The sequence below is a fragment of the Fistularia commersonii genome, chromosome 19 (genome assembly GCF_037954325.1).
Source record: "Fistularia commersonii isolate RoL2024-O1a breed Wild chromosome 19, RoL_Fcom_v1.0, whole genome shotgun sequence".
Classification (NCBI taxonomy): Eukaryota; Metazoa; Chordata; class Actinopteri; order Syngnathiformes; family Fistulariidae; genus Fistularia; species Fistularia commersonii.
In genome coordinates, this window is record NC_141302.1 from 4,686,381 (window position 1) to 4,707,785 (window position 21,405).

Below are 21,405 nucleotides of genomic sequence, written 5' to 3' on the forward strand. Positions count from 1 at the left end.
AGTTGATAAGTATAGGAGCACTTTTCTTTCGAAACGACGAGTAGTACTTACAGACTATAGATTGCCGGAATGCAGGAAAAATTAAGAAAAAAAAGCAGCTCCAGTTGAACCAAAGGGGTTTTTTGCTAACATTAGAAAAAAAAGAAAGAAAAAAAAGTTCAATTGCATCTGATATTCTTTTGCTTTATTACAGTTATTACAACTTTGTGCCTCCGTAGCTGGGAAGAAAAAAAAAAAAAAAAAGTCACCGTAGACAAAGAGGCACAACATCTCAACATTGTCATGTGTCTGTGTGTATGTGTGTGTGTGTGTGTGTGTGTGTGTGTGTGTGTGTGTGTGTGTGTGTGTGTGTGTGTGTGTGCGTGTGAGTGTGTGTGGTCATTGGATGTCAGCTATTGAGGGTGTAAGGGATGTTTTTTTTCGTAGAGACATCACATTCTTATCGCTTGTCCTCGGCCGTCCCTTTCGAGAGATCCTTCGCCGCGGCGCATGCTTTCAGCAGAAGCGCGAAAGGAACCCCTCCGCCCACTTGTTTGTATTTTTTTTTTTTTTTTTTTTTTTTTTTTTTAACACACATAATTTCAAAAGCGACGCCGAATCGCTTTCCTGATTGTTCCCCCGTTGAGCTGATTCTTACATTCGTGCTCAAAGACGCCATCGCCGTGTACTACGAAGAGTTTCCGTGCATGGAGATTAATAACGAACCAAAAAAAAAAAAAAAGAAAAGGACCCTTGGACGGTCGCATGTAGGACACCTTTATCTCGAAGGCTTGAGAAAAGCGGTAATGGAGTCGATGCTTGTTGGTAGCGTGTAGGGTTATGATTTATTGCTCAGTCTATCACACACACACACATAAGAAGAGTAATTACTGTTGAAAAGCTGTTGCAGCTGATTCAGGACCGGCTTTGCCACGTTTATACCCCACCACCACCACCGAAACCCCTAAGCCTAATATCGGTGTAAACCTATACACTACATACAGTACAGCCTATACACACATACTATATACTGCTTATTGGGACCATACACACCTTGAATTGCACCTCGAGCATTTTAATCTCTGCATGATACACACTGTGCTTTCCTTGGATGCTCAATCCGCTCCGCTTTCACACCCGACTGTGTGTGTGCGTGTGTGTGTTTGTGTGTGTGAATGTGTGTGTGTTTGTGGGTGTTCACTGGTCAGTTTGTGAGAGAATAACGCCGATCTTGCATCTTCTCGTGGGATTTTCTTCTATTTAATTAAAGACAAGAACGAGAGACCGAGGAAGTTGGTGAGACGAAAAGGGAGGAGGGGGGGGGTGTTGTGGCCGCGGTCCGATGTTTATGTACAATTGTTACGTTGGCAAGTGCGCGCACACACACACACACACACACATACAGACACACACACCGGTGAGTGATAATCCGCACGGCGCCTGTTCATTATAATACATCAGTGGTCGTCGAAAAAACTAACCGTTGCATCAAATTCCGTCGGATCCCTTTCGTGTCCACGGCAAGGAGGACCCGACTGGAAAAACCAGGACTGGTTTTGTGGGGCAGAACATTTAAAGCTTGGTCTTTCCTGACGTTGTGAGTGTCTAATTCAGTCACGTTTTGGTCTGCTCAAGAGCAAATCTTTACTAATAGTCAAGATGGTAGAATCCATGGAACGGCGGAGATGATCACATCCGGTGTCGCGTTGTGGTCGGAAAACATTGTTTTTTTTTTTTTTTTGTTTGTTTTTTCCAAAGCGTGGCGCTGTTCTAAAATAATATTGATTAAAAAGGAAATGATATCTAAACACACTTTGTAAAGTCAAAATAGTCCACATTTACAACTTTGCTTCTAAGAAAGACAAAAAAAAAAAAAAAAAAAAAAACAGAAAATAAGACAGTCGCTTTTGTACAGTGTCATTTCAAGAGGGTGCTTACTGGGGGACTGGCGGTAATGCATGCATGTACTTTATATGTAAGATGAGTCGATTATACTACAGATTGACTGTCAGGCAGCGGATTATGTCGGTGAAGCCCGACTCGCCAGGAAAAAGAGCCTCGGCCCGAGTCCCGTCAGCGCCCTCGTAAGGTTTTCCTCCCCCTCCTCGCCTCCGGGGCAGGCCCGTAATTAGCACTTTAAAAATTGTACTACGTCTATAGATCCGCTTACGTTTGAATTAAAGAGCTGCTGTTAAAGTCTTTGGAGACATTTTTTTTTAGTTCTACCTTGTATAAAACGAGAGGGGGGGAGAGAGGGGTTAAAAAAAAAAAAAAAAAAAACAACAAAAAAAACTCTTAAACCGTGGGTAAGCGGTTACGCCTAGTGTTGAGAGAAAACGCCACGTGTCGCGGCGCCGGAGGTGCGTCTGACGCTCCCGGCTCACAGGTAAACCTCCCGCCGCGTCAGAGTTCCACAAGATGCGGGCTTGTACTCCCCGGTGGGCGCCATCGGGATCTCCTCGGTGGGGTGGCCCAGCGTCTCCTCGCCGCCTCCGGGAGAGCCGTAGGAAGGCGAGCCAAAGGCCTCGTAGGAGGAGGAGGAAGAAGCCATCTTCTTACTGAGCAGGTTGCGATTGCGGTCGCCCATCATGTGAGCGGCGGTGGGGTCTCCGTTGGCCATGGCGGCCATGGCGAGGGTCTCTTGGCTACCTGGCTGCTCGGTGCTGCTGCTGCCGCTGCTGTTGCCGCTCATGAAAGTGGAAAGCTTTGGTTGTTGGGGGTTGGTGGTTGACTTGGATGGCCGCCGCTCCGGCGACGTGCGCACAGGCATCCAGCAGGAGTCCGAGTGGCCGTACTCGTCGCATTCCCGGGTGCACTTGCCGGTCATGGCTACGTCAGGCAAGGGCCGGGAGTCTGCGGCCAGAGAGGACAGAAAAACGCAAATGAGCCACATTGTTTATCTCACAAATAATGGATATGATATGACAAAGTGTTCTTTTGACTACGGATGTCGCTACCGCTAAATGTTGGTGTACAATATCAGTATTTACACAACATCATCACATCTGGATGTAAAAAAAAAAAAAAAAAGCAGAACAAAATGAATATATGAATGAATGAACGAATACATATAAAAAAAAAAATCATGTTTCACGGCAAAATATGTGCATGTAAACAATGGCAAAACAGCACGTATGGACAGAGTTGCATTGAGTTTCGTGCATGCCGGACGACAATAACAACACTCGCTTGGACGACAGCCTCAAACAAACAAACAATGGAAAAAAAAAAAAAAAAATGGTGTGAACGAGAGTCGAAATAATGTTGTGCTTCAAAACATGTTTGTGTTGGGGGAGGGAGGGTAGCAGTCGAGAGAGAAGGGAAAAGGTCAGTGTGTGTTTTTATTCAGTCCGGCCTGGTCTAAATTTTAAAATGTGGAGCTGCATTTCCTATCCATGCTTGTGTGTGTGTATGCGTGCGTGTGGTTGTGTGTGCGTGCGTGTGTGTGTGTGTGTGTGTGTGTGTGTGTGCGTGTGGAATCCGCCCTCCCCGCCCCCGCCCTCCCTGTCTCCTTATCCGGTGATTGACAGACGGCAATCACGTTCTGATCTAAGTAGCTTAATAGATTTGCGTGGCTTGGGCGACCTGATATCCTCTTAAATCCAGTAATAACGGTCTTAACCAATTACCTTGCTCGGCGCCGGCCGCAGATTAACTACGTGCATTTTATTATTATGGAAAGCAAATAATGTGCTTACATCGCTACACGGGGACAACGGGGTTCGACAGACACGTCACCGCGAGGGTTCGTCCCGGTCCGAATTTCAAACCGTAGCTGACGACTATCCGAAATACAGGCAACGTAACCGCGGCGACGAGTTCAATGTGAGGCGAGAGCTGTGAGGAGGGACTCTTGAATCCACTCAACAGCCTGAATGCTTAGTCACTAATACAGCGCCCGGCTGGACTTATTATTCATGACCTGATGCAAAATATGGGAAAAAAAAAACAAAATAAATAAACAACATTAAGCAAAAGCAAGGGTGAGTGCAAACCAAGCCAAGCATGCCTTTGCCCATTGCCAAAGCGAAACAAAAACGAGTTTGGACTCTTACTTTTAATGTTCTTTTTCTCCTGTAAAAGAAAAAAAGGAGGACAGGGATCACTCTTTTGTGTTTTGCATGTGCGATAAAAAAGTTTTCTTTTTTAATTTTTTTTATTGGAAATAAAAAGATAGCAGCAGAAATTAAAATACATGTTGAAAATTTCACCGTAAATGTAGACGGCAAAGGAAGAGGACATCAGGAGAACAGGAATGAGAAGATGTTTTGTGTTGAAACAACAAAAGCGTGTCATTTCGGCACGGATTACTTTTTCGCACTGATCAGATGTTGCCTCCAGAGTGCCATTCTTAAAGTAAAACGCTGAAAACCTCATCAACTATTGCGCCACAAATCACCTTCGCTCGCCAGCCAAAATGTAAAAGCCGAAGCCCCATGGGGGACGACTCAGTTGATTGGGAAAAAATAAAGTAAAACATTTTTTTTTTTTTTTTCTGTCATTAGCGACTAGAAACAACTGAGTTGGTCTGTCTAATGGAATGTGAACGGCTGAATTAATGAGTAATGCGAGAAAAAGATAAATAAAAAAAATAAAAAAAAGGGGGCCGAGAGGCGCGATGACAGTCACAAAAGAGTTAAGATGCCCAATAATGTGATGGGAAATTATAAGAGTGGCTGTGGATCATGATGTGACAAAAGAGGGTGTCTTAGCGTCCCCCCTTTCCCATTATTTGCTGTTTCTCTCACCGAAACAGACCTCGAAGGGGTCGAGTTTTATGCTACGTTCGGCTCATTTGAGTCCAAAATGCATCACCGCCCTCCCGAGTCCGCCTGCGTCGGAAACGCTCGTCGGATCGCCGCCGTCGTCGCCTTTTCGCCGCGGGAAGGAAGGCCGGCGACTTTTTTTTAGCACCGCGTCTCTGCCGCCCTGCGACGGTGAGCCAGCGAGGTGAGATGGGTTAGACCGCCCCCGTGGCGGGAAAAAAAAAAAGGGGGAGGGGGGTGGGGGGTGATTATTTTCCAGCCACGGTCCATTGGCCACACGGGCTGCCTAAAAATGGAGACATTTCCCGCCGAGTTAATGAAACAGGCCGCAATTTCGAAGCAGAAAAAAAAAAAAGCTCCATCTCCCCCCGCAGCCTTTCCGCAAGTGTCGCCTCCCCCGTGAGGCCAAGCCCATCAATTTGAGTGCTTTAAAAACTGCTTAAATCTATCTATCCTCTCCCTTCGGACCGATAAAGGACGCGACGGATAACGGCTGTAGGTAATGCTGAATTAATTTTAACATTCCTCTCCTCCCTCCCCGCAACAATAATCTCATGAAAAAGGGAGAAACGCAAACCTGTTACACGAGAAAGGACCCCCGCTGTCGTACATATCCATCGTCTTTTTTTTTTTTTTTTTTTTTTTATGTTTATTTTCTAAAGACTGAATCGAGAAATCAGGACACGTTTTCAAAGAACAGAACGCGGCAGGATTTTGTTACGTATGCATAAAAAAAAAAAAAAAAAAAGAAAGAATAAAAACGAGCCCACGCCGTCAACCGTAGGAGAGCGGTGTACAACAGGGGCGCTCTGGTGTGTTTAAAAAGCCTCGCTTCTGAAAGCCGAGCAGGGGAAGGCTTTCTATCTCAGGTTACGTCCCCGGGGGGGACAAGCCTTGTTATTTTGTATACAGAAGCAAAAAAACGGCGGAGGCTGGGTCCGGTATCTCCATCGCCCGGTTATGGAGGGAGGCGCCTTCAGCCGTGAGCGGTGGGTGGGCTTATAATAGCCGAGCCGTGCGAGCAATTAGCCTTCTTTCAATTTTATTCAAAAAAGAAAAAAAAAAATAGGGGGGGGGGGTTTGCGGCAGCGGATCAGGGAGTGATTGGCAGATGAGTTAGCGAGGCGGCGAGCGGAACAGAAGAGCAGTAGGCTTCTCCTTGAGATGTAATTCCAGATGGACAAAAGTAAACGCCGCTCAAGTGATGATTACCCGCTGCGGCGCCGACGCACATCAGCACGCGCCGCTTCGAAACCGCATTGAATGGAGGGTTTTGACGTCCCTCCCCCCCCCTCCTTTTTCTGTGTTAAGTTCAGCGACGGCGTCCATTGGTGGCTTTTCGGAGCCCGAAAGTGGGCCAGTGGCTGCGGCGGGATTTTTTTTTTTTCTTTTTTCTCTTTCGTCGGCCGCCCTATCAGCGGACGGGCTTACGCTGCGGGGCATTTCAAAGAAAACCTCCTCTGCCGGGATACTGGAGCGATTTGACGCGGTGTCTTTGGCATCCGCTGAGATGTTGCGGTCGAGGACAAAAGCCGAGGGTTAGGGCCGCCGTCGCTTCCGGGCCGTATGCGTCTCCGGCGTGGGCATCTCTGGGCAATTTATTTTGCACGTTTGTTTTGTGAAGGAGCGCCGTACCACGTGTTTACAATCCAGCGCCTTAGTTCACATCTAATCCACATCAGCTGCTGTTACTCACCGTGACGGCCCGAGTTTTCCCTTATTTTTGTCTGTCTTTTGGTTCACGAAAGAGAGACGTGCCGACAAACAGTCACCGATTGGCGGAAATTGAAGCTCTCATAATAAAAAACACCCATTACAAGCTCTGACTGAGTGACTGAGTGAGCCATAGTCGCTGTTTGCGGTCAAAAGGTCCAGAAATCTAAATTTACTGCCGTTAGCTGTCTTAAACAGAATTGTGCAAGACCCTTTACTGCCATCACACAAACAAACAAATAAAAAATAAATAAAATAATAATTAAAAAAAAAAAAAAAATTCATTAAAAATAATTAGGGAAAAAATATGACTTGATTTAAAGATACATTCATTTAAAAATATGTAGATTAATTGATTTAAAAATCAGAAAGTAAATAGATTTATTATATGAATAAGATTGGGAGAAAATGAAGTGCCAAATTAACTTACAAAACTCCTGATTACCCCAAAACCTCAAAAAGACACATTTTGTCGGGTTTTGAATTATTCCAGGACAGTGTGTGCAGATAACAGGGGGGGTCGGAGCGCATGAGGAACACCGGGATGATCGGGGAAAAAAGAAGTGTTGATTGAAAGAGACTTAAATTAGAAAAGCAACGAGGACAACGAGAGCAGGGGAGCTTTCGGGTAAAGCGTCCCGGCCCTGGGAGGAGTGAATGTGCAGATTGAGCGGAGAAGAAGACAGCATGGCTGCCTTTGGGCTGTCGCTGCCCGAACACTGCCAAAGAGAGCACTGGGAGAGAGCAGGGAAGGGGGGAAGACACAGAAACACTGTGGAGATAAGGAGGAGTCAACCAAAAAAAAAAAAAAAGATTGTGCTTCGTTTTGGATAGAGGACGACGCAGCGTCTTCCCGCGCGTTCTCACACATATTAACCTTTCAATCCAAGCGCCTCGATGTAGAATATCAGTGATCGCTTTGTCTATCGCACAACTAACCCCTGTGTTCAAGCGGAGGCCGGACGCCGCTCGCAAACTCAGAGGAGTCAATTCAATCAGCCTGCATCCAATTCCCCAAATTAAGCAAAAACCCCCTTAAAAAAAAAAAGAGCCACCCTCAAAATACATTTAAACCTGCGTGCGTGATTCCAATTTAAAGCCCGACTGGAACATCCCTGACCGGGATCCGAGAAATCCAGAGGAAAAGCACGAGAGGGCGCACGTGGGGGGGGGGAAGGAACGGGAACGGAGCAATCGTCCCGGGATGACGCCGACGAAGGTAGAGGGAAATGTTCCTACCGGGAAAAACCAACAGTTGGAGAAAATCGTGGATAGAAAAAGGGGATATGGAGGAATTAATTCCAAAACCTGAAATAACACTACCGGAGAGACGGCGTTATCCCCTACAGTCGCTCCGCAGTCGTCCCTGTTTGTCCCTCGCCGCTCATTCTCGCCTCTAACGGGCTCCTATTTAATTAGGTGGATCTCACTGACTAATTACGGCGTAAAACCGAGTCTCCCTGTGTTTGCTTGTCTCACTTCCCCGAGCCCCCGTGGCATCGCCCCGCGGCCGAGGGCTCCTCGGCATCTGAGACAGACAGACGGGCGGGATGACGATCGACCGCGCTGAATCCACACACACACACACACACACACACAACTAGAGGTTGCTTTTGGGAATTAAAATAAAGATGGAGCTGGGAGGGAGAAGAAAGGGAGGCCGAGGGGGAGATTATCAGGTGCGGAGGGGTGGGAAGGGGCATCCGGAGAAAAAGTCGTGGAGGTGCTAAATTATTAACGTCATTACGAAGGGTGGGAAAAAAAAAAAACACGTAAAGGAGCGATATTTGTCTTCCTCCCGCTGAGATGTTTGCCGTACAATTAAGGAGGGACGGATGACAAAGAGACGCTGTGTGGGATGTCGGGGCGGGGAATTTGAGAACAAAACAAAACAAAAAAAAAAAAAAAAAAAGAGGGGGCGACTCCCAGGGAGCCGTGACCTTTCTGGAAGCTCAAGTCGAGGCCTGCACTTTGAGGAGCGCCATTAATTGATGGCGTTAATGTCGCCGTGGAGATATTCGCCGGAGCCAAACCCACTTCAATTCAGACCTCAAAACAAAAAGAAATTAATGACCCGTATGAGTGTAACGCGCAGGCCGTCGGAGTAATTCACATCCATCCTTCGAATTTTTCCATATATATATATACACTGCTCTAAAAAATAAAGGGAACACTTAAAAAACACATCCTAAATCTAAATGAATGAAATATTCTTATGAAATACTTTGCTCTTTATACAGTTGAATGTGCAAAAAATGATCAATGGAAATCAATTTTATCAACCCATGGAGGTCTGGATTAGGAATCACACTCAAAATTAAAGTGTAAAAACAAACTCCAGGCTGATCCAACTTTGATGTAATGTCCTTAAAACAAGTCAAAAGGAATCTGTGTTGCTTCCTGAGTGGACACTATGATTTCACAGAAGTGTGATTGACTTGGAGTTACATTGTGTTGTTCAAGTGTTCCCTTTATTTTTTTGAGCAATATATTTAAACAAAGTCAGAAAAAGACGGCCCTTATGTGATCTGAGTGTTAGGATCCTAATGCAGGGCCAGTTGCTATGGATCTTAAATCTTTGAATCTCTTTAAAGGGACCCGCTAGAGGTTGACGTGCTACGCGTACAAACACGCATGCACTTGTGTCAGGAGAAAAATTTAGCGTCAAAATTGGGATTACAATTGGAGATGACTCCCGGATTTGTGCAGCAGGTGAGATCCCCCCATGGCCTCTTACTCTCTGGCCCTTTTTTTTTTTTTTTGCATCACCAACCTTTTTTCCATAAAGAACTCTGCATTTTGCCTCTGCAGTGCTGCTCAGAGCGGCTAAAGGAATGCTGCAGAAAGTGGCAGTAGGTAATCCATTCTCTTCCCGCTGAGCTTCTTGAAGTATTTACCGTCTGGGAAGGGCAACTGAGGGGAATAATTTGGATCCCATGCCATGCCTTGAGAGGTGCAGGACAGGCGTAAAGAAAAATGGAAAAGAGAGGGAGAGTGAGTCGGGGAACGGAGGAGCTCGGGGAAAAGATACAGGCGCCCGATCGAGTTTTGTAATGAGCTGTCACCTTCTTTTGCTCCGCTTTCCCAGAAGTCCTACCCCCGTGTTGAACGAAAAACTCCGCGCCGAAAATCACACACGAAGCCGCTCGGTAGTAACGCGGGAGGGACCCTCCGGGTTATGTATTATTCCCATTTTGCCTGCGCCTCAGACGCCGACGTTATGATAAAACCGCAGGTAGGCGCCTGACGGCATGTGATCTGGAGGCTTTTCTCTTTCAGCCGGGTCAATACTCTTTTCTGGAGTAATGAATGCACCGCAGCTCGCTCCTGAGGTAATTAATTGAGGAGAGATTAACTAGCATAATTTCATTCTGGTGACGATCTCTCAGCCAATTATCAAATGCGGCTCGCGCTTCGCTCCCCGTCCCTGCACCCCCTCGCCCGGCGCGTGCAGATCTTCCGAGTGTGCCCCCGCCGAAGAGTCGACGCTCGAGCCGAAGGCGCCCGTAAAGTGAACGTCCCTGCTTTTCACGCCGCGTCATTCATTTCACACGCCACTCATGCACAGGTTCCTTCTGTACGGCCAGTGGTTGTTGTTTGCCTCTGTGACATATTTTGGGACACTCTGTGCACAAGTTAGCACTTTTTTTTTTTTTTTTGCGTGCACATACACACACATACCGTGCGTACAAGTAGAACCAATAGACCGCGTCCTCGGAGCGCTTCTGACCTTTGACCTCATTTATAAACAAAAGCAAAAGCAGACTGAGTCATTTGCTCGGCTAATCACAATGACATAAGAATGATGGTGCAGGCCAACCGCCACGGGACTCTTTAAATCTGATCTGGCATCTGCAGAGCCATTTGGACAATGTTATTTTGCCATCAGGGTTTTTTATTATTAATTTGCAAAAAAAAAAAAAAAAAAAAAAAGTTAAAATAAGCATGCTTTTTCTACCTTTAATTATTGGAAGGTAGAAAAAAAAGACATGATCATTTTTGGACAATGTTGTTCAGCTACCAGTTTTTTTTTATTATTATTTTGCAAAAAAAGTAGAAAAGTAAAGCACATGTTTGACTACATTTAATTACGGCAAGCTTAAAAAAAAAATGCAATTCTCTGAATAAAATAAAGAACTGTGTCACCGGGCCTTGTTTTTGCGCCGGTTTCTTCATGGCAATCTGAGTTTATACAGAATACTCTGGAAGCCTCCGAAGGATTAGCATTAGCCGCTCTGCTACGGTGCGCACATGCAACACTGCTAGCAACTGATAAAGCGACATGGCAGCCTCAGCTCCTTTTCACACCGCGTACACTTCCCTTGCAAAAAAAACCTATACAGAGTGTGTGAATCGTGCGTGTGTGTGTGTGTGTGTATGTGTGCATGTGTGTATAGATGTTCGTCAGTCCCAGCCGGAGACAGGAAGACAGGCACACAATTTCATTTCATAATACAAATACAGAGTGTGGATGAAGGAGGCGGTGGGTGTTTGGAAAATGGTAGGGCTTACTAAGCTACCGTGTGTATGTGAGTGAGGTGCGAATCTTCACAAAAAAAAAAAAAAAAAAAGAGAAAAAAATAAAATAAAATCGTATAACACAAAAACAAACAAACAAAAAAATGCATGCGTTTTTTTTTTTTTTTTATTTCTATTCCTTTTTGTTTATTATACCTTTAAATCTCCCCCTCTCCCCTCCAGTCTTTAGAAAAGAAGTGTCATTGCTTCTCCGCCACTGTTAGTCTTATCGCACACTCCCAGGCACTCTCGCACAATAGCCAGTTTTACACCATTAAATGGTTATTTGTCAAAAAAAATACAATTTCAATTAAATAGTGCCGAAAAAAATATAATAAATGTAAAAAAAAAAGGAAAGGGAGAGAGAGAGAAAAGTTTATTTTTCTTATCAATCATACAATAGAAAACGTTGACAACTGTAGGTCTGCAAGGTGAGCTCCAGCTGAGGAGGTTTCTTTAAAGAAGGCTCCAGCAATTCAGAAAATGTGCCGGCTACCGTTCATTATTTATGCGATAATGCCAAAAAAAGGAAGACGTACGAAGCGCGTGTTCACCCCCCGAAGAACAACGCGAGGTGTTCGGCTTTGACGGAGAATTATGACGCCACTTGGCGGCGGCCCTGGTGACACCGGCGCCGTGTTTCCATTGGCGTTTCATCACGTGTCCCGTTGTACGTATTCGTTATGTAACGCGAGCCTTCGTCCTCTTTCTTTGCAACACAATGCAAATGAATAAATAAACTTTTTGTTGGGAATAGTTTTTTTTTTTTTTCAGGCGCTGGTCCAAGTCTATTAATACTACGTGTACGTTGATACAGAGTCTGATTCGAATCGACATTTGACTAAATATAATTGAACCAACAGCTGCGGGGCTTAATCTCAAACACCTTTCCAACGAGTCGCTTCAATTAGACTCCAAAGGTTGTCGAAAAAAAAAAAAAAAAGACGAGATTATAAACAAGGGTGTGTTCGAAGAGCGCGCGACCCTCAAAAGTGACGCGACGCGATCCGCCGAGGCTTGTCGAGAAATTAAAAAACACTCTTGTGTTATCACGCGGCGGTTTTCGACAGAGCGCGGCTTCTCCACCTCCTTCTCCTGTGGCTGAAAGGGATCTGCTGGCGGGAAGCACGGCAGCCCGACGGCTGACGGTCCCAGCGGCTCGTCTCATAATCGAGTGACCCGATGACTGGGTAACAATCGGGAGGAGCCGATACGGTGCGCCCGGTCAATCAGTTTAACTAGTCCCAGTGATCGGCTCATCGGCGAGGTGAGTCGAGCTGTCGAGTGGTTGGCGCTACCGCCTCGCATCGGGGCTCGATCCCAACAGGGGGGGCTTTTCTGCACGGAGCTTGCATGTTTTCCCCTTTTCTCCTGTGTTCTCCCACAGCGGGTCAATTAAAGACCTTCTTTTGGTTCTACTAATCGATCGGAGACCCTAAATTATCAATACCTGTGCGTGAATAAGTGAACTGTATGTCTATATCAATGAGAGGTTGAATGCTTGTATGTCTCGATATGGTACACATGAATGGGTGAAGGGGTGAGACATCTGATATTGCACCAGTATATATTTTTTATATACGTCAACACCGCCCCATTAAAAATGTACAACTCGAACAGTATCCGCACCTAAAAGCGACGTCTCTAAATCCGACAATGAGAAGGTTCTTTCTCATGCACATCGTTCTCTCTTAGCACATCATGTTTAAAAGAAAGGCTACGCTTGTTTGAAGTGCTAAACAGCAGCAGGCTAGCCGGTTAGCTTATGAATCAGCCTGAAAACACCCACTATGTACCCTGCTTGTCATCCTGAGTGCGGCAATTAGCTCTCCGTTGCTAGCACATTCTGAGCCGGAGCGAGCGTGACTCGGTGAGTCATGACCTTAATGGAAAGCTAGTGGTGGAAATGTGCCGGGGGTAATTATGGCGACCTCAAGGGACGGACTTTCAGTTTTTTTTTTTTTTTTTTTTTTTCCTGTATGGATGCTCATAAATGGGAACAGCGAGCTCAACACCGGGTCTGAAATGATCCGGAGTCCTTGTTTTCCATTGGGATTTGTTTCCTGCTTTAAAAAAATAAAAAATAAAAAAAAAAATAAGGGGAATTTGTGTTTCGGCAGAAACTTGCGGGGAAGGTGGGAGTTGCGAACGCATTACTGCTGAAATGAATGACCAATACACCCGTTTGGGGTAGAGTGGCGGATGTGTTTCCTAGATAAAGAAATACGGTTCTCTACAGTATCCTGTAGACTAATCATCTAATCAAATTAAAGTTTAAAAAGAAAAAAAAAAAGAAAAAATCTTAGACAGCACAAATGAGCAGCAACATACTGGAATTCAATGTCGCTGCTTGACACGCCGTTCTTATTTGCCCTGCTGAGACACTTTTTTTTGAAAGAATTTTCCCTTGAGGACAGATTGAACATCCACTAGGAAGGATGAATTAGAAAAAAAAAAGAAAAACTGCATCAAAACCTCTCTGCACAGCGCGGAGCTGATGAAAGTGCTAAAAGGATGTGCCAGTCAGCAAATAGGCTCCTCTTTAATGTACCCTTGAGTCCGACCTGGATGCCCCCATTGTTTTAATACCTCCCACTGCGTGGTTGAGAACAAAAGTAAAGATGACGGCAGTCAGCAAATGGCGTCGTCCTAATCGGTCAGAACATCATATAGCGGCCGCAACTCTGGAGGAACTTGCGCCATTAAAATTAAAATTAAAAAAAAAACAAGGTAGAATCATCCAACTACTTTGACTGAGTGATGCAGGCCGATAATGCAAAACTGTCCTGGATTATAGAATATCTAACACGTTGGCCGCTCTCTGTTCCACGTTTGAGTGGGCTATTAGATCCAGTGAGATTCACTTGAGATTCAACTTTTCCTCCTCCTCCGACAGATTCCCTTTGACGAAATCATCCCATTTTTCAGGAAAAGGACGTCGAGTCCTGGAGGAGAGATTGCGGCGCCCCGAAGAATCCGCGGTTGAACATTCGCGAGGTGAACAAGCTCACAAAAAGGGATATCTGATGAATGAGAACACAGGGACACCTGTCATTTCACATCACATCGAAAGGTCTTTTCTTCCCCGGATGTGCTCATTCTTTTGATTCGAAAGGACCTTTTGCAAATCAGTCGCCATGCGAACACAGACTTTCCGCGTCTCTCCTAGGTTTTGCACGTTGGGTGGAATTATTTTCCTTTTTTTAATTCTCTCTCCGTCTTTCTCGCCAATTGAGAGGCAAAGGAGGGGTTGACTTGTCAGCCGAAAAAGTGGCAGACCGCATCTTAAACATTCATCGGAGCAAGGTTGCGTTCCTGGCAACAGTCGCCGCCGGGACGCGGCGAGTTTATCTTTCAGTCATCACTCAGAAGTAGTTTCTCGCCCGTAAAAGCTCGGGAATCCAGATCAGAGTGAAAGCGACCGCCCCCCCCCCCCCTCCCCCGACCCCCCCCCCCCCCCCATTAACATCCACACGCATCACACGGATGAACAAAAACGGGTTTGGAAGTAAAACACACACTCTCACACACACACACACACCGGTTGTTAACAGACCAGTTTAGCAAAAGAGAAATCCAGCATCATGGCTGTGGAGCCATACACGGTGTATTATTTAAAGCACTGGGGGCCCAATTTGTCACTCTGGTGGGCTCATCACGGGCGGCTATCCTTTATGAAATGCACTTTTCACGCCGCCCGTCGGAGGGATCAAAGCGGCGGCGGCGGCGGCGGCCTTGCACATTTCTCCCTCTTCAGTTTTTTTTCCCTGCTCCGATTCCCACTGACAAAATGAGTCAATTTAAACCAAATGGATCCCCCTATCAAAATAACGAGCGAGGGCGATGGGAAGGAAGAGAGAGATTCATGTCGTGGGTGGGTGAACTCTGGACAGGTAGACGCTAACTGGGGAATAACTCTCATTCTGTTGACTGGAAATGACAAGATACCGGACAGGAACGGCGGCGCCGCGTTTGAGTCGAAGTCGGGTTTCAGGCAAACGGAGAACACGCTCGGACCTAAAGTCTCGGCGGGTCCGTGTCGGTCGGATTAAATTTTTGGGTCGCGGAGGGACTCTCATTAAGCTTTTTATCTACACCTGCTCAGCGGTCTAATCTAGACTTGAATCATTGTTCTTTAAAAGACTGCGGACTTGTTTCGTTTCGAGGAGGTTATAGGTGGAATCGGTATCACAGGAGTCTTAAATACCATCTGAAGGGAGCCGAGAAGCCCTGCAACAAATACTTTTGTTAGTTTTTTTTTTTGTTGTTGTTTGCTTGAGGTGTTTAGTAAATCTCTTACGGAAACTAAAAACTTTAAACTTAGAGGTAAGGTGGCGCCATTTGACTGCAAACGTGAAACTGAGTATTTTGAGCATAGAGCGCATTTCTTTTCTTGCAAATTAATATGTACTGTTTACCCGTTTGGCTTATATCTGCCTTTCTAATTTATGAACGTGGTGAAAGAGACGGGAAATCAAAAGTTTATTTTTTTCGTGGAGTAGCCCTTCAAGGACACAACGATTGCTTTTTTTACAAAGAAACCAGGGCAAGGAAAAAATCTTGATTTCTCAGTGACCAATGTTTACACGACTCGAGAGATGTTTACATAAATACGAATGGTGAAGGGTTCATCGGCAAAAACAAAAAAGTTCCAACAATTTTCCACACAGGGTGTTTTCCTGTGTGAGTTTGAATTTTCTCCCCATTTCTGCTTGGGTTTCCTCCCCACAGTCCTAAATCATGCAGTAAATTCACTGGAATACAGTGAATACAGTAGAGATAATGAATCAACCACTTTTGTGGCTTGATTTTTCGATTTGATCCTGTCATTCAAATCGACGCCCAGCTACTTTATATCCACATTTTTTTCCAAATTGGGTAGTAAAGGACAATCGCCGGCAAAGAATTTTATTAGCTGTAAGTCTCTATATCAGGGGTGCTCAAAACGCCGATAGCAGAGGTAATACTGGTAGATCGCATGACATTAAAAAAATAGACTTCAGCCTATCATCCGTCCCATCACTTGATTGACGTACAGGTCAGCCGGTCAGATGACATGTGTTTTTCTGCGACACTGAGGTCACTGCACAGGCGCAAACAACGGTGCGAAGTGCGGCAAAACTAACAAGCTAGTCAGCAAGTTACCTCCAATTTTTAGTCCTCGTTTTTTTCCGTTAAATTTAAGAAAGGGTGTAAAATGAGTGGGGGAGCCGGACCGAGTAAGAAGAAGAAAACTTATCACTTTCATACGGAATGGGAGGAGGACTTTTCTTTCACAATGATATTTCCGAAGTCATCGCAATACCAGAGAAGGGTAACGTTCGTGGAAAATACGACACGTGTTGTGCAATATTGGCTCATGCGGTTATGCGAGGTACATCAACACATCTATACATATAAAGAATGTTTTGCATTTTTCTGGTGGGTAGATCATTTTGACTTGGTCATTTTATAAGTTGCGAGTGTGTTTATAAGTGTGTGCGCTCCTGCATCCTCTGTATGATACGTGCACGAGAGTGAACGGTCGTATGCCTCGTACGTTCCTCCCCTGGACCGCGGTACCCCCCCGGTACCGGGGGGAACCTCGTCTCGTGCACACCGACAGCTGGGATGGGCTCCGGCTTCGCGACCTTGAGTGCAGGACAAGTGGTATAGATGAATAAATCGATCAAGTATTTCCAAACCGAGGCCATGCCCGTCCCAGATTTTAACATGCAGGTTTTAATAGATTAAAATCCCCTCTGGATTTAGCATTTACAATGTGTGGTTCATCACGTGGGCCCTGTTCGGTCCAAACCGACAAACCGCTCCATAGTTCTGAAGAAATTATTTGAACGCTGTTCAGCCTGAAGTTCCCTCGGTCCGGATTAAACTTAACTCCGGCCTGGTCCATTAGATGTGTGAAAATATTCCTGGGTGGTTTGGACTTTCAGGCCGAGACGAGGCTGTTACTCTCACAGCCGACGGGGCGGAGGAGGATACGGAGGGGATGCGGTGGGAATAAAGTGGACCCGGCACGCAAGTCTATGAGAGTTTTTCATCGTACTGCAGAGGAAAAAAAAAATAAAAAAAAATAGACGTGCTTGATTCGTGCTGAACACACCCCCTGGTGGTTGATTTGGGTTTGACTCCAAATAGACCGAATGCGAATAATATACACTGCTCAAAAAAATAAAGGGAACACTTAAAAAAAACACATCCTAGATCTAAATGAATGAAATATTCTTATGAAATACTTTGCTCTTTACACAGTTGAATGTGCTGACAACAAAATCACACAAAAATGATCAATGGAAATCAATTGTATCAACCCATGGAGGCCTGGATTAGGAATCACACTCAAAATTAAAGTGCAAAAACACACTCCAGGCTGATCCAACTTTGATGTAATGTCCTTAAAACAAGTCAAAATGAATCGGTGTTGCTTCCTGAGTGGACACTATGATTTCACAGAAGTGTGATTGACTTGGAGTTACATTGTGTTGTTCAAATGTTCCCTTTATTTTTTAGAGCAGTACAGCAGGACGTGATGCTCGGCTTGTACCTTGGTTCTGACTTCTCTGTGTCTTTAGTTGCCACAATTTGACCGTGCAAACAGCTATTTTATCTTATAAGTGACCCCGTGCCATTTGTTGTTTACCAATCCTGCACCCGCCTTCTCTCGCCCTCTTAATCTAACACACATTTCCTACACTTCCAGTGACAACTCACCCTCCCGAGAGATACCAGAGCAAGATTTCATCTTCGGCGAGATTTCTTTCAAGATGTCAGACACATGTCTATCTCTGTAGGGATCTCTTTTATAAACGTCGTCACGCGCTAAGAATATCAGTGCGAGCGAGCTGGTGGTAAAATCAAACATTTTACCGTGACACGGAGCGGCGGCGTCAAAATGTTTCCGCGCCATTAGACGCGTTCCCCGATAAACCGCGAGAAAACCGAACCGGGAGACGACGAGGGCCCGAAAAATATTATCCCGTACGGATCGTGAGTGAAGCGCGGGAGAGTTCAGAAGCCGCCGTTGTTCACATGACCGTCCTGCACCTTTTAGCACCTCATAAGATACTCGAATTAAGCCGACGTTAGAAGACACGGAGTTTGTAACGTAACTTCACTGTGCCTTTTCTCCTTTGCCTTTGAAGCACACAAAACACACTTCATTATTCATCCATCTTGACAGGCCCATTTTCCTCCCTTTCCCCTCTACCATCTCCCTACCCCCTTTTTAGCAAAGCTCTCGACCAATTGATTTTTCTTCTTTCCTGTGTCTGCCTATTTTTTTTCCCCTTTTTCGTTCCCCTTCCCTGATTCTAATGCTTCTGGGTTGTGGGAAATATTTATTCACATTGATCGACGACCGAGCTGATGGGTCTTTCATGAGCGTCTGAGCTCAAACCGCTTTTGTCCCACCGATGTCTACAAATATCAGTCACCGGTTGGCACAACGGGATGTGCAGGTCAGCCTGCAGATTAGGGCGATGAAGTCTCAAAGGCCATATTTGTTGCCGAGTAAGAAAAAGAAAAAAAAAAAAAAACACAGTATATGCCAGATGGACAGAAGTCTGGTTTTCGATGCAAGGTTTTATATGTTGTGTCATATTTGCAGCATCAGGGGTTATTAATCAGCGAAAACTACAAGCGATTAAAAAAAGACAGAGGAACTGGGAAATGAACGAGTTGAAAATCGCCCAAAAAAAAAAAAAAAGGAAACCCAAGTAACAGTCGGATCTTCCCCCATGCCAGGAAAGCGTGGGCTCGAAGTGTCCAAAGTCACCGAATCATGAATGAATGCAAAAAGTGTTGTCGCAGTCTCCACCCAGTGTCGTCGAGTTTTCTAAAGCAACCAGAAAAAAAAAAAAAAAAAAAACCCTCCTCGCAGAACGCCTTCACTCCTGTCGTCTGTCGTAATCCCAGGAAAAGAACTTGTGATATCTCGGGACCTGAATGCGGCTCAGTGCGAGAACTCAAAGCGACTTCAGGAGACCGGGATTACTCGGTGGTAACCACTCGGAGAGTTTCGGGTAGAAGCTGCAAAGCCGTTTTCCCCGTGAAACGCAGAGGATCTCTGGTGAAGAATCCTGGTCCTCTGCAACGTCCTGCTTTTTGCAGATCTGGTCTGTCTTAGACATTTATGACAGATTTGCCCGCCTATCGCTGAACACGTGTGTTATTTGAAATGTAGCGTGACCGACAGCATAGACATCGCTATAGCAACCGATGGATCCGCCAGGGATTCGCGATACAGGCCGCCTATGGCGCGGTCGGACGACACAAATGGCTCTGTGTGACATAAGACACGTTCCAGATATCTCCGTGCTAACGTGACGTTCCCCACCTTAGAAAGGGGGAGGTGATTCAATGAGAGTGAAGAAACTAGCATGAATTTATTCGTTTTTTTTGGCCACTCATGTGTGGATGATGCCCAGATATATATATATACTGCTCAAAAAAATAACGGGAACACTTGAACAACACAATGTAACTCCAAGTCAATCACACTTCTGTGAAATCATAGTGTCCACTCAGGAAGCAACACAGATTCATTTTGACTTGTTTTAAGGACATTACATCAAAGTTGGATCAGCCTGGAGTTTGCTTTTACACTTTAATTTTGAGTGTGATTCCTAATCCAGACCTCCATGTGTTGATACAATAGATTTCCATTGATCATTTTTGTGTGATTTTGTTGTCAGCACATTCAACTGTTTAAAGAGCAAAGTATTTCATAAGAATATTTCATTCATTTAGATCTAGGATGTGTTTTTTAAGTGTTCCCTTTATTTTTTTGAGCAGTGTATTTTTTTTTTAAGAACCCCCCCCCCAAAAAAAAAAAAAAAAAAAAAAAAATCACCTATCTTTCTCTCGGCACGGAGCTGCGTAGTTTCCAGCAAATAGTGTTATCTGGTGACCTCGTCCTCTCAGGTTCTCCACATACACTCTTGCGCTGATGACTATTATTAAAACCACAACAACCAACTGGATATTTTCCGCATCCAATTTGAATCCATCTGGTACTCTTGACCGAAAATACGCAAACACGAGCACACACAGACGGATGAAGCCGTTTCCCTCTTCTTTTTTTTTCCACGGGTGTCTGAATATATGCGGCGTAGCTCGTGCACAAACCATACGGTCTGGGTGTTGCACCGCGGTTCGTAGACAACGGTATTCCTCAAGGGGTTACGCCGTCTTTTGCGTGCCATCGCTTCCGATTCACATACGTGTATGAGCACATTTTCTCTTCCCCGAAAAACATCCACATTAATCGTGTCCTCTGACAAACCTTAAAACCAGAACTGACAGGTACATCTGCGTGATCGTAGTAACGATGTGTGTAAGTACCGCATATGTACATTTGAACCGTCAACAGTCCAGACATGTAGCGCTCACCGACACACAGTCAGCGCCCAAACTAGTAAACACATTATGTCTAATCCTCATGAATATCACAACCGGCGCAGACTCAGCTGCTCTTTTCATATTTTCATATTCATATTCTTCTGTCACATCCAAGCTAAAAGCACATCATTCCAGCAAAATAAAACCGCGCGCATCCCCGTTCCACCAATTGCCGTATGCAAGGTCATATGTAAATAGGCTTTTGCCTTGCAGCAGGCAAGACGCCGGCATCATCGTCTGTGTCACCATCGTCAAAAAAAATTGGCAAACGGGGCGTCTGATAAATATGCCCCGGCTGTAAGCGCGTCGAGTATTAGGAAATCGCAAAACCCCACGAAAGTTTAGCTCCCCGAAGGGGCGATGGCGACGTTTGCCGACTTCGCTCCCGTTATCGCTTTACCGACTGTACATCCGGCCGCGGGCGGAGGCCGGAAACAGTATCGCGACTCGTACCGGGACCGGGTTCGAGCTTTCAGGAAAGACGTTGTAGTTTCAGTCATTTTTTTTTTTTTAACAGCGATTCTGAGCTAATAGTCGTGGATTTATTACTTTCAATGGAGAGAGCCGGAGAGATTAAAAATAAAAGGAAAAAAAAAAAAAAAAAACAACTTTTGATGACTCTCAACTAAATTCTAGCAAAGCCGACAGAGAATTTCTTTTTCATCCGGCTCAGCAGTTGAAAGATTAGCATTTGTCTCTGTTCTTTTGATTAAAAGACATCGGCGGCGAGGAACGGCAGACAGAGCGAGCGGAGGAGGAGGAGACATCGTACACAGGAAATAGGTGTCGTCACAAATACCTGAGGGCTGGAAAAAGGAGGAAAAAAAAAAATCGAAATAAATTAACAACATCTATTTACTTCCTTTTGTCTGCGCTTGAGTAAGATATGTCTTTGGGCTTGTTGAACTACGATGGAGTTTGCGACCAAATTAAAAGAGCGGGGGGAACTTTATCGGCGAGTGGTAAGGAACGATAGGAGGAGGAAGAAAACAGGAGTCTGACAGACAGACAGAGAGAAACAGACGAAAAT

The 21,405-nt window shown here is 45.1% G+C and overlaps 1 protein-coding gene across 5 annotated transcripts in view; it reads right to left on the bottom strand.

The window, feature by feature from the left end:
* Positions 1–743: 743 nt before the first annotated feature.
* Positions 744–21,405, bottom strand: part of pcdh7b (protocadherin 7b) — a 117,238-nt gene continuing 96,576 nt past the window's right edge. For 2 of the 5 annotated variants that reach the window (XM_086166521.1, XM_086166520.1), the window contains exon 3: positions 744–2,832. In XM_086166521.1, coding sequence (XP_086022647.1) covers positions 2,360–2,832 — 473 coding nt within the window. In that variant the 3' untranslated portion in view covers positions 744–2,359. Of the gene's footprint in view, positions 2,833–4,034; positions 4,054–21,405 lie in introns of all 5 variants that reach the window. The other 3 variants (XM_086166522.1, XM_086166524.1, XM_086166525.1) reach the window with 3 other exon arrangements.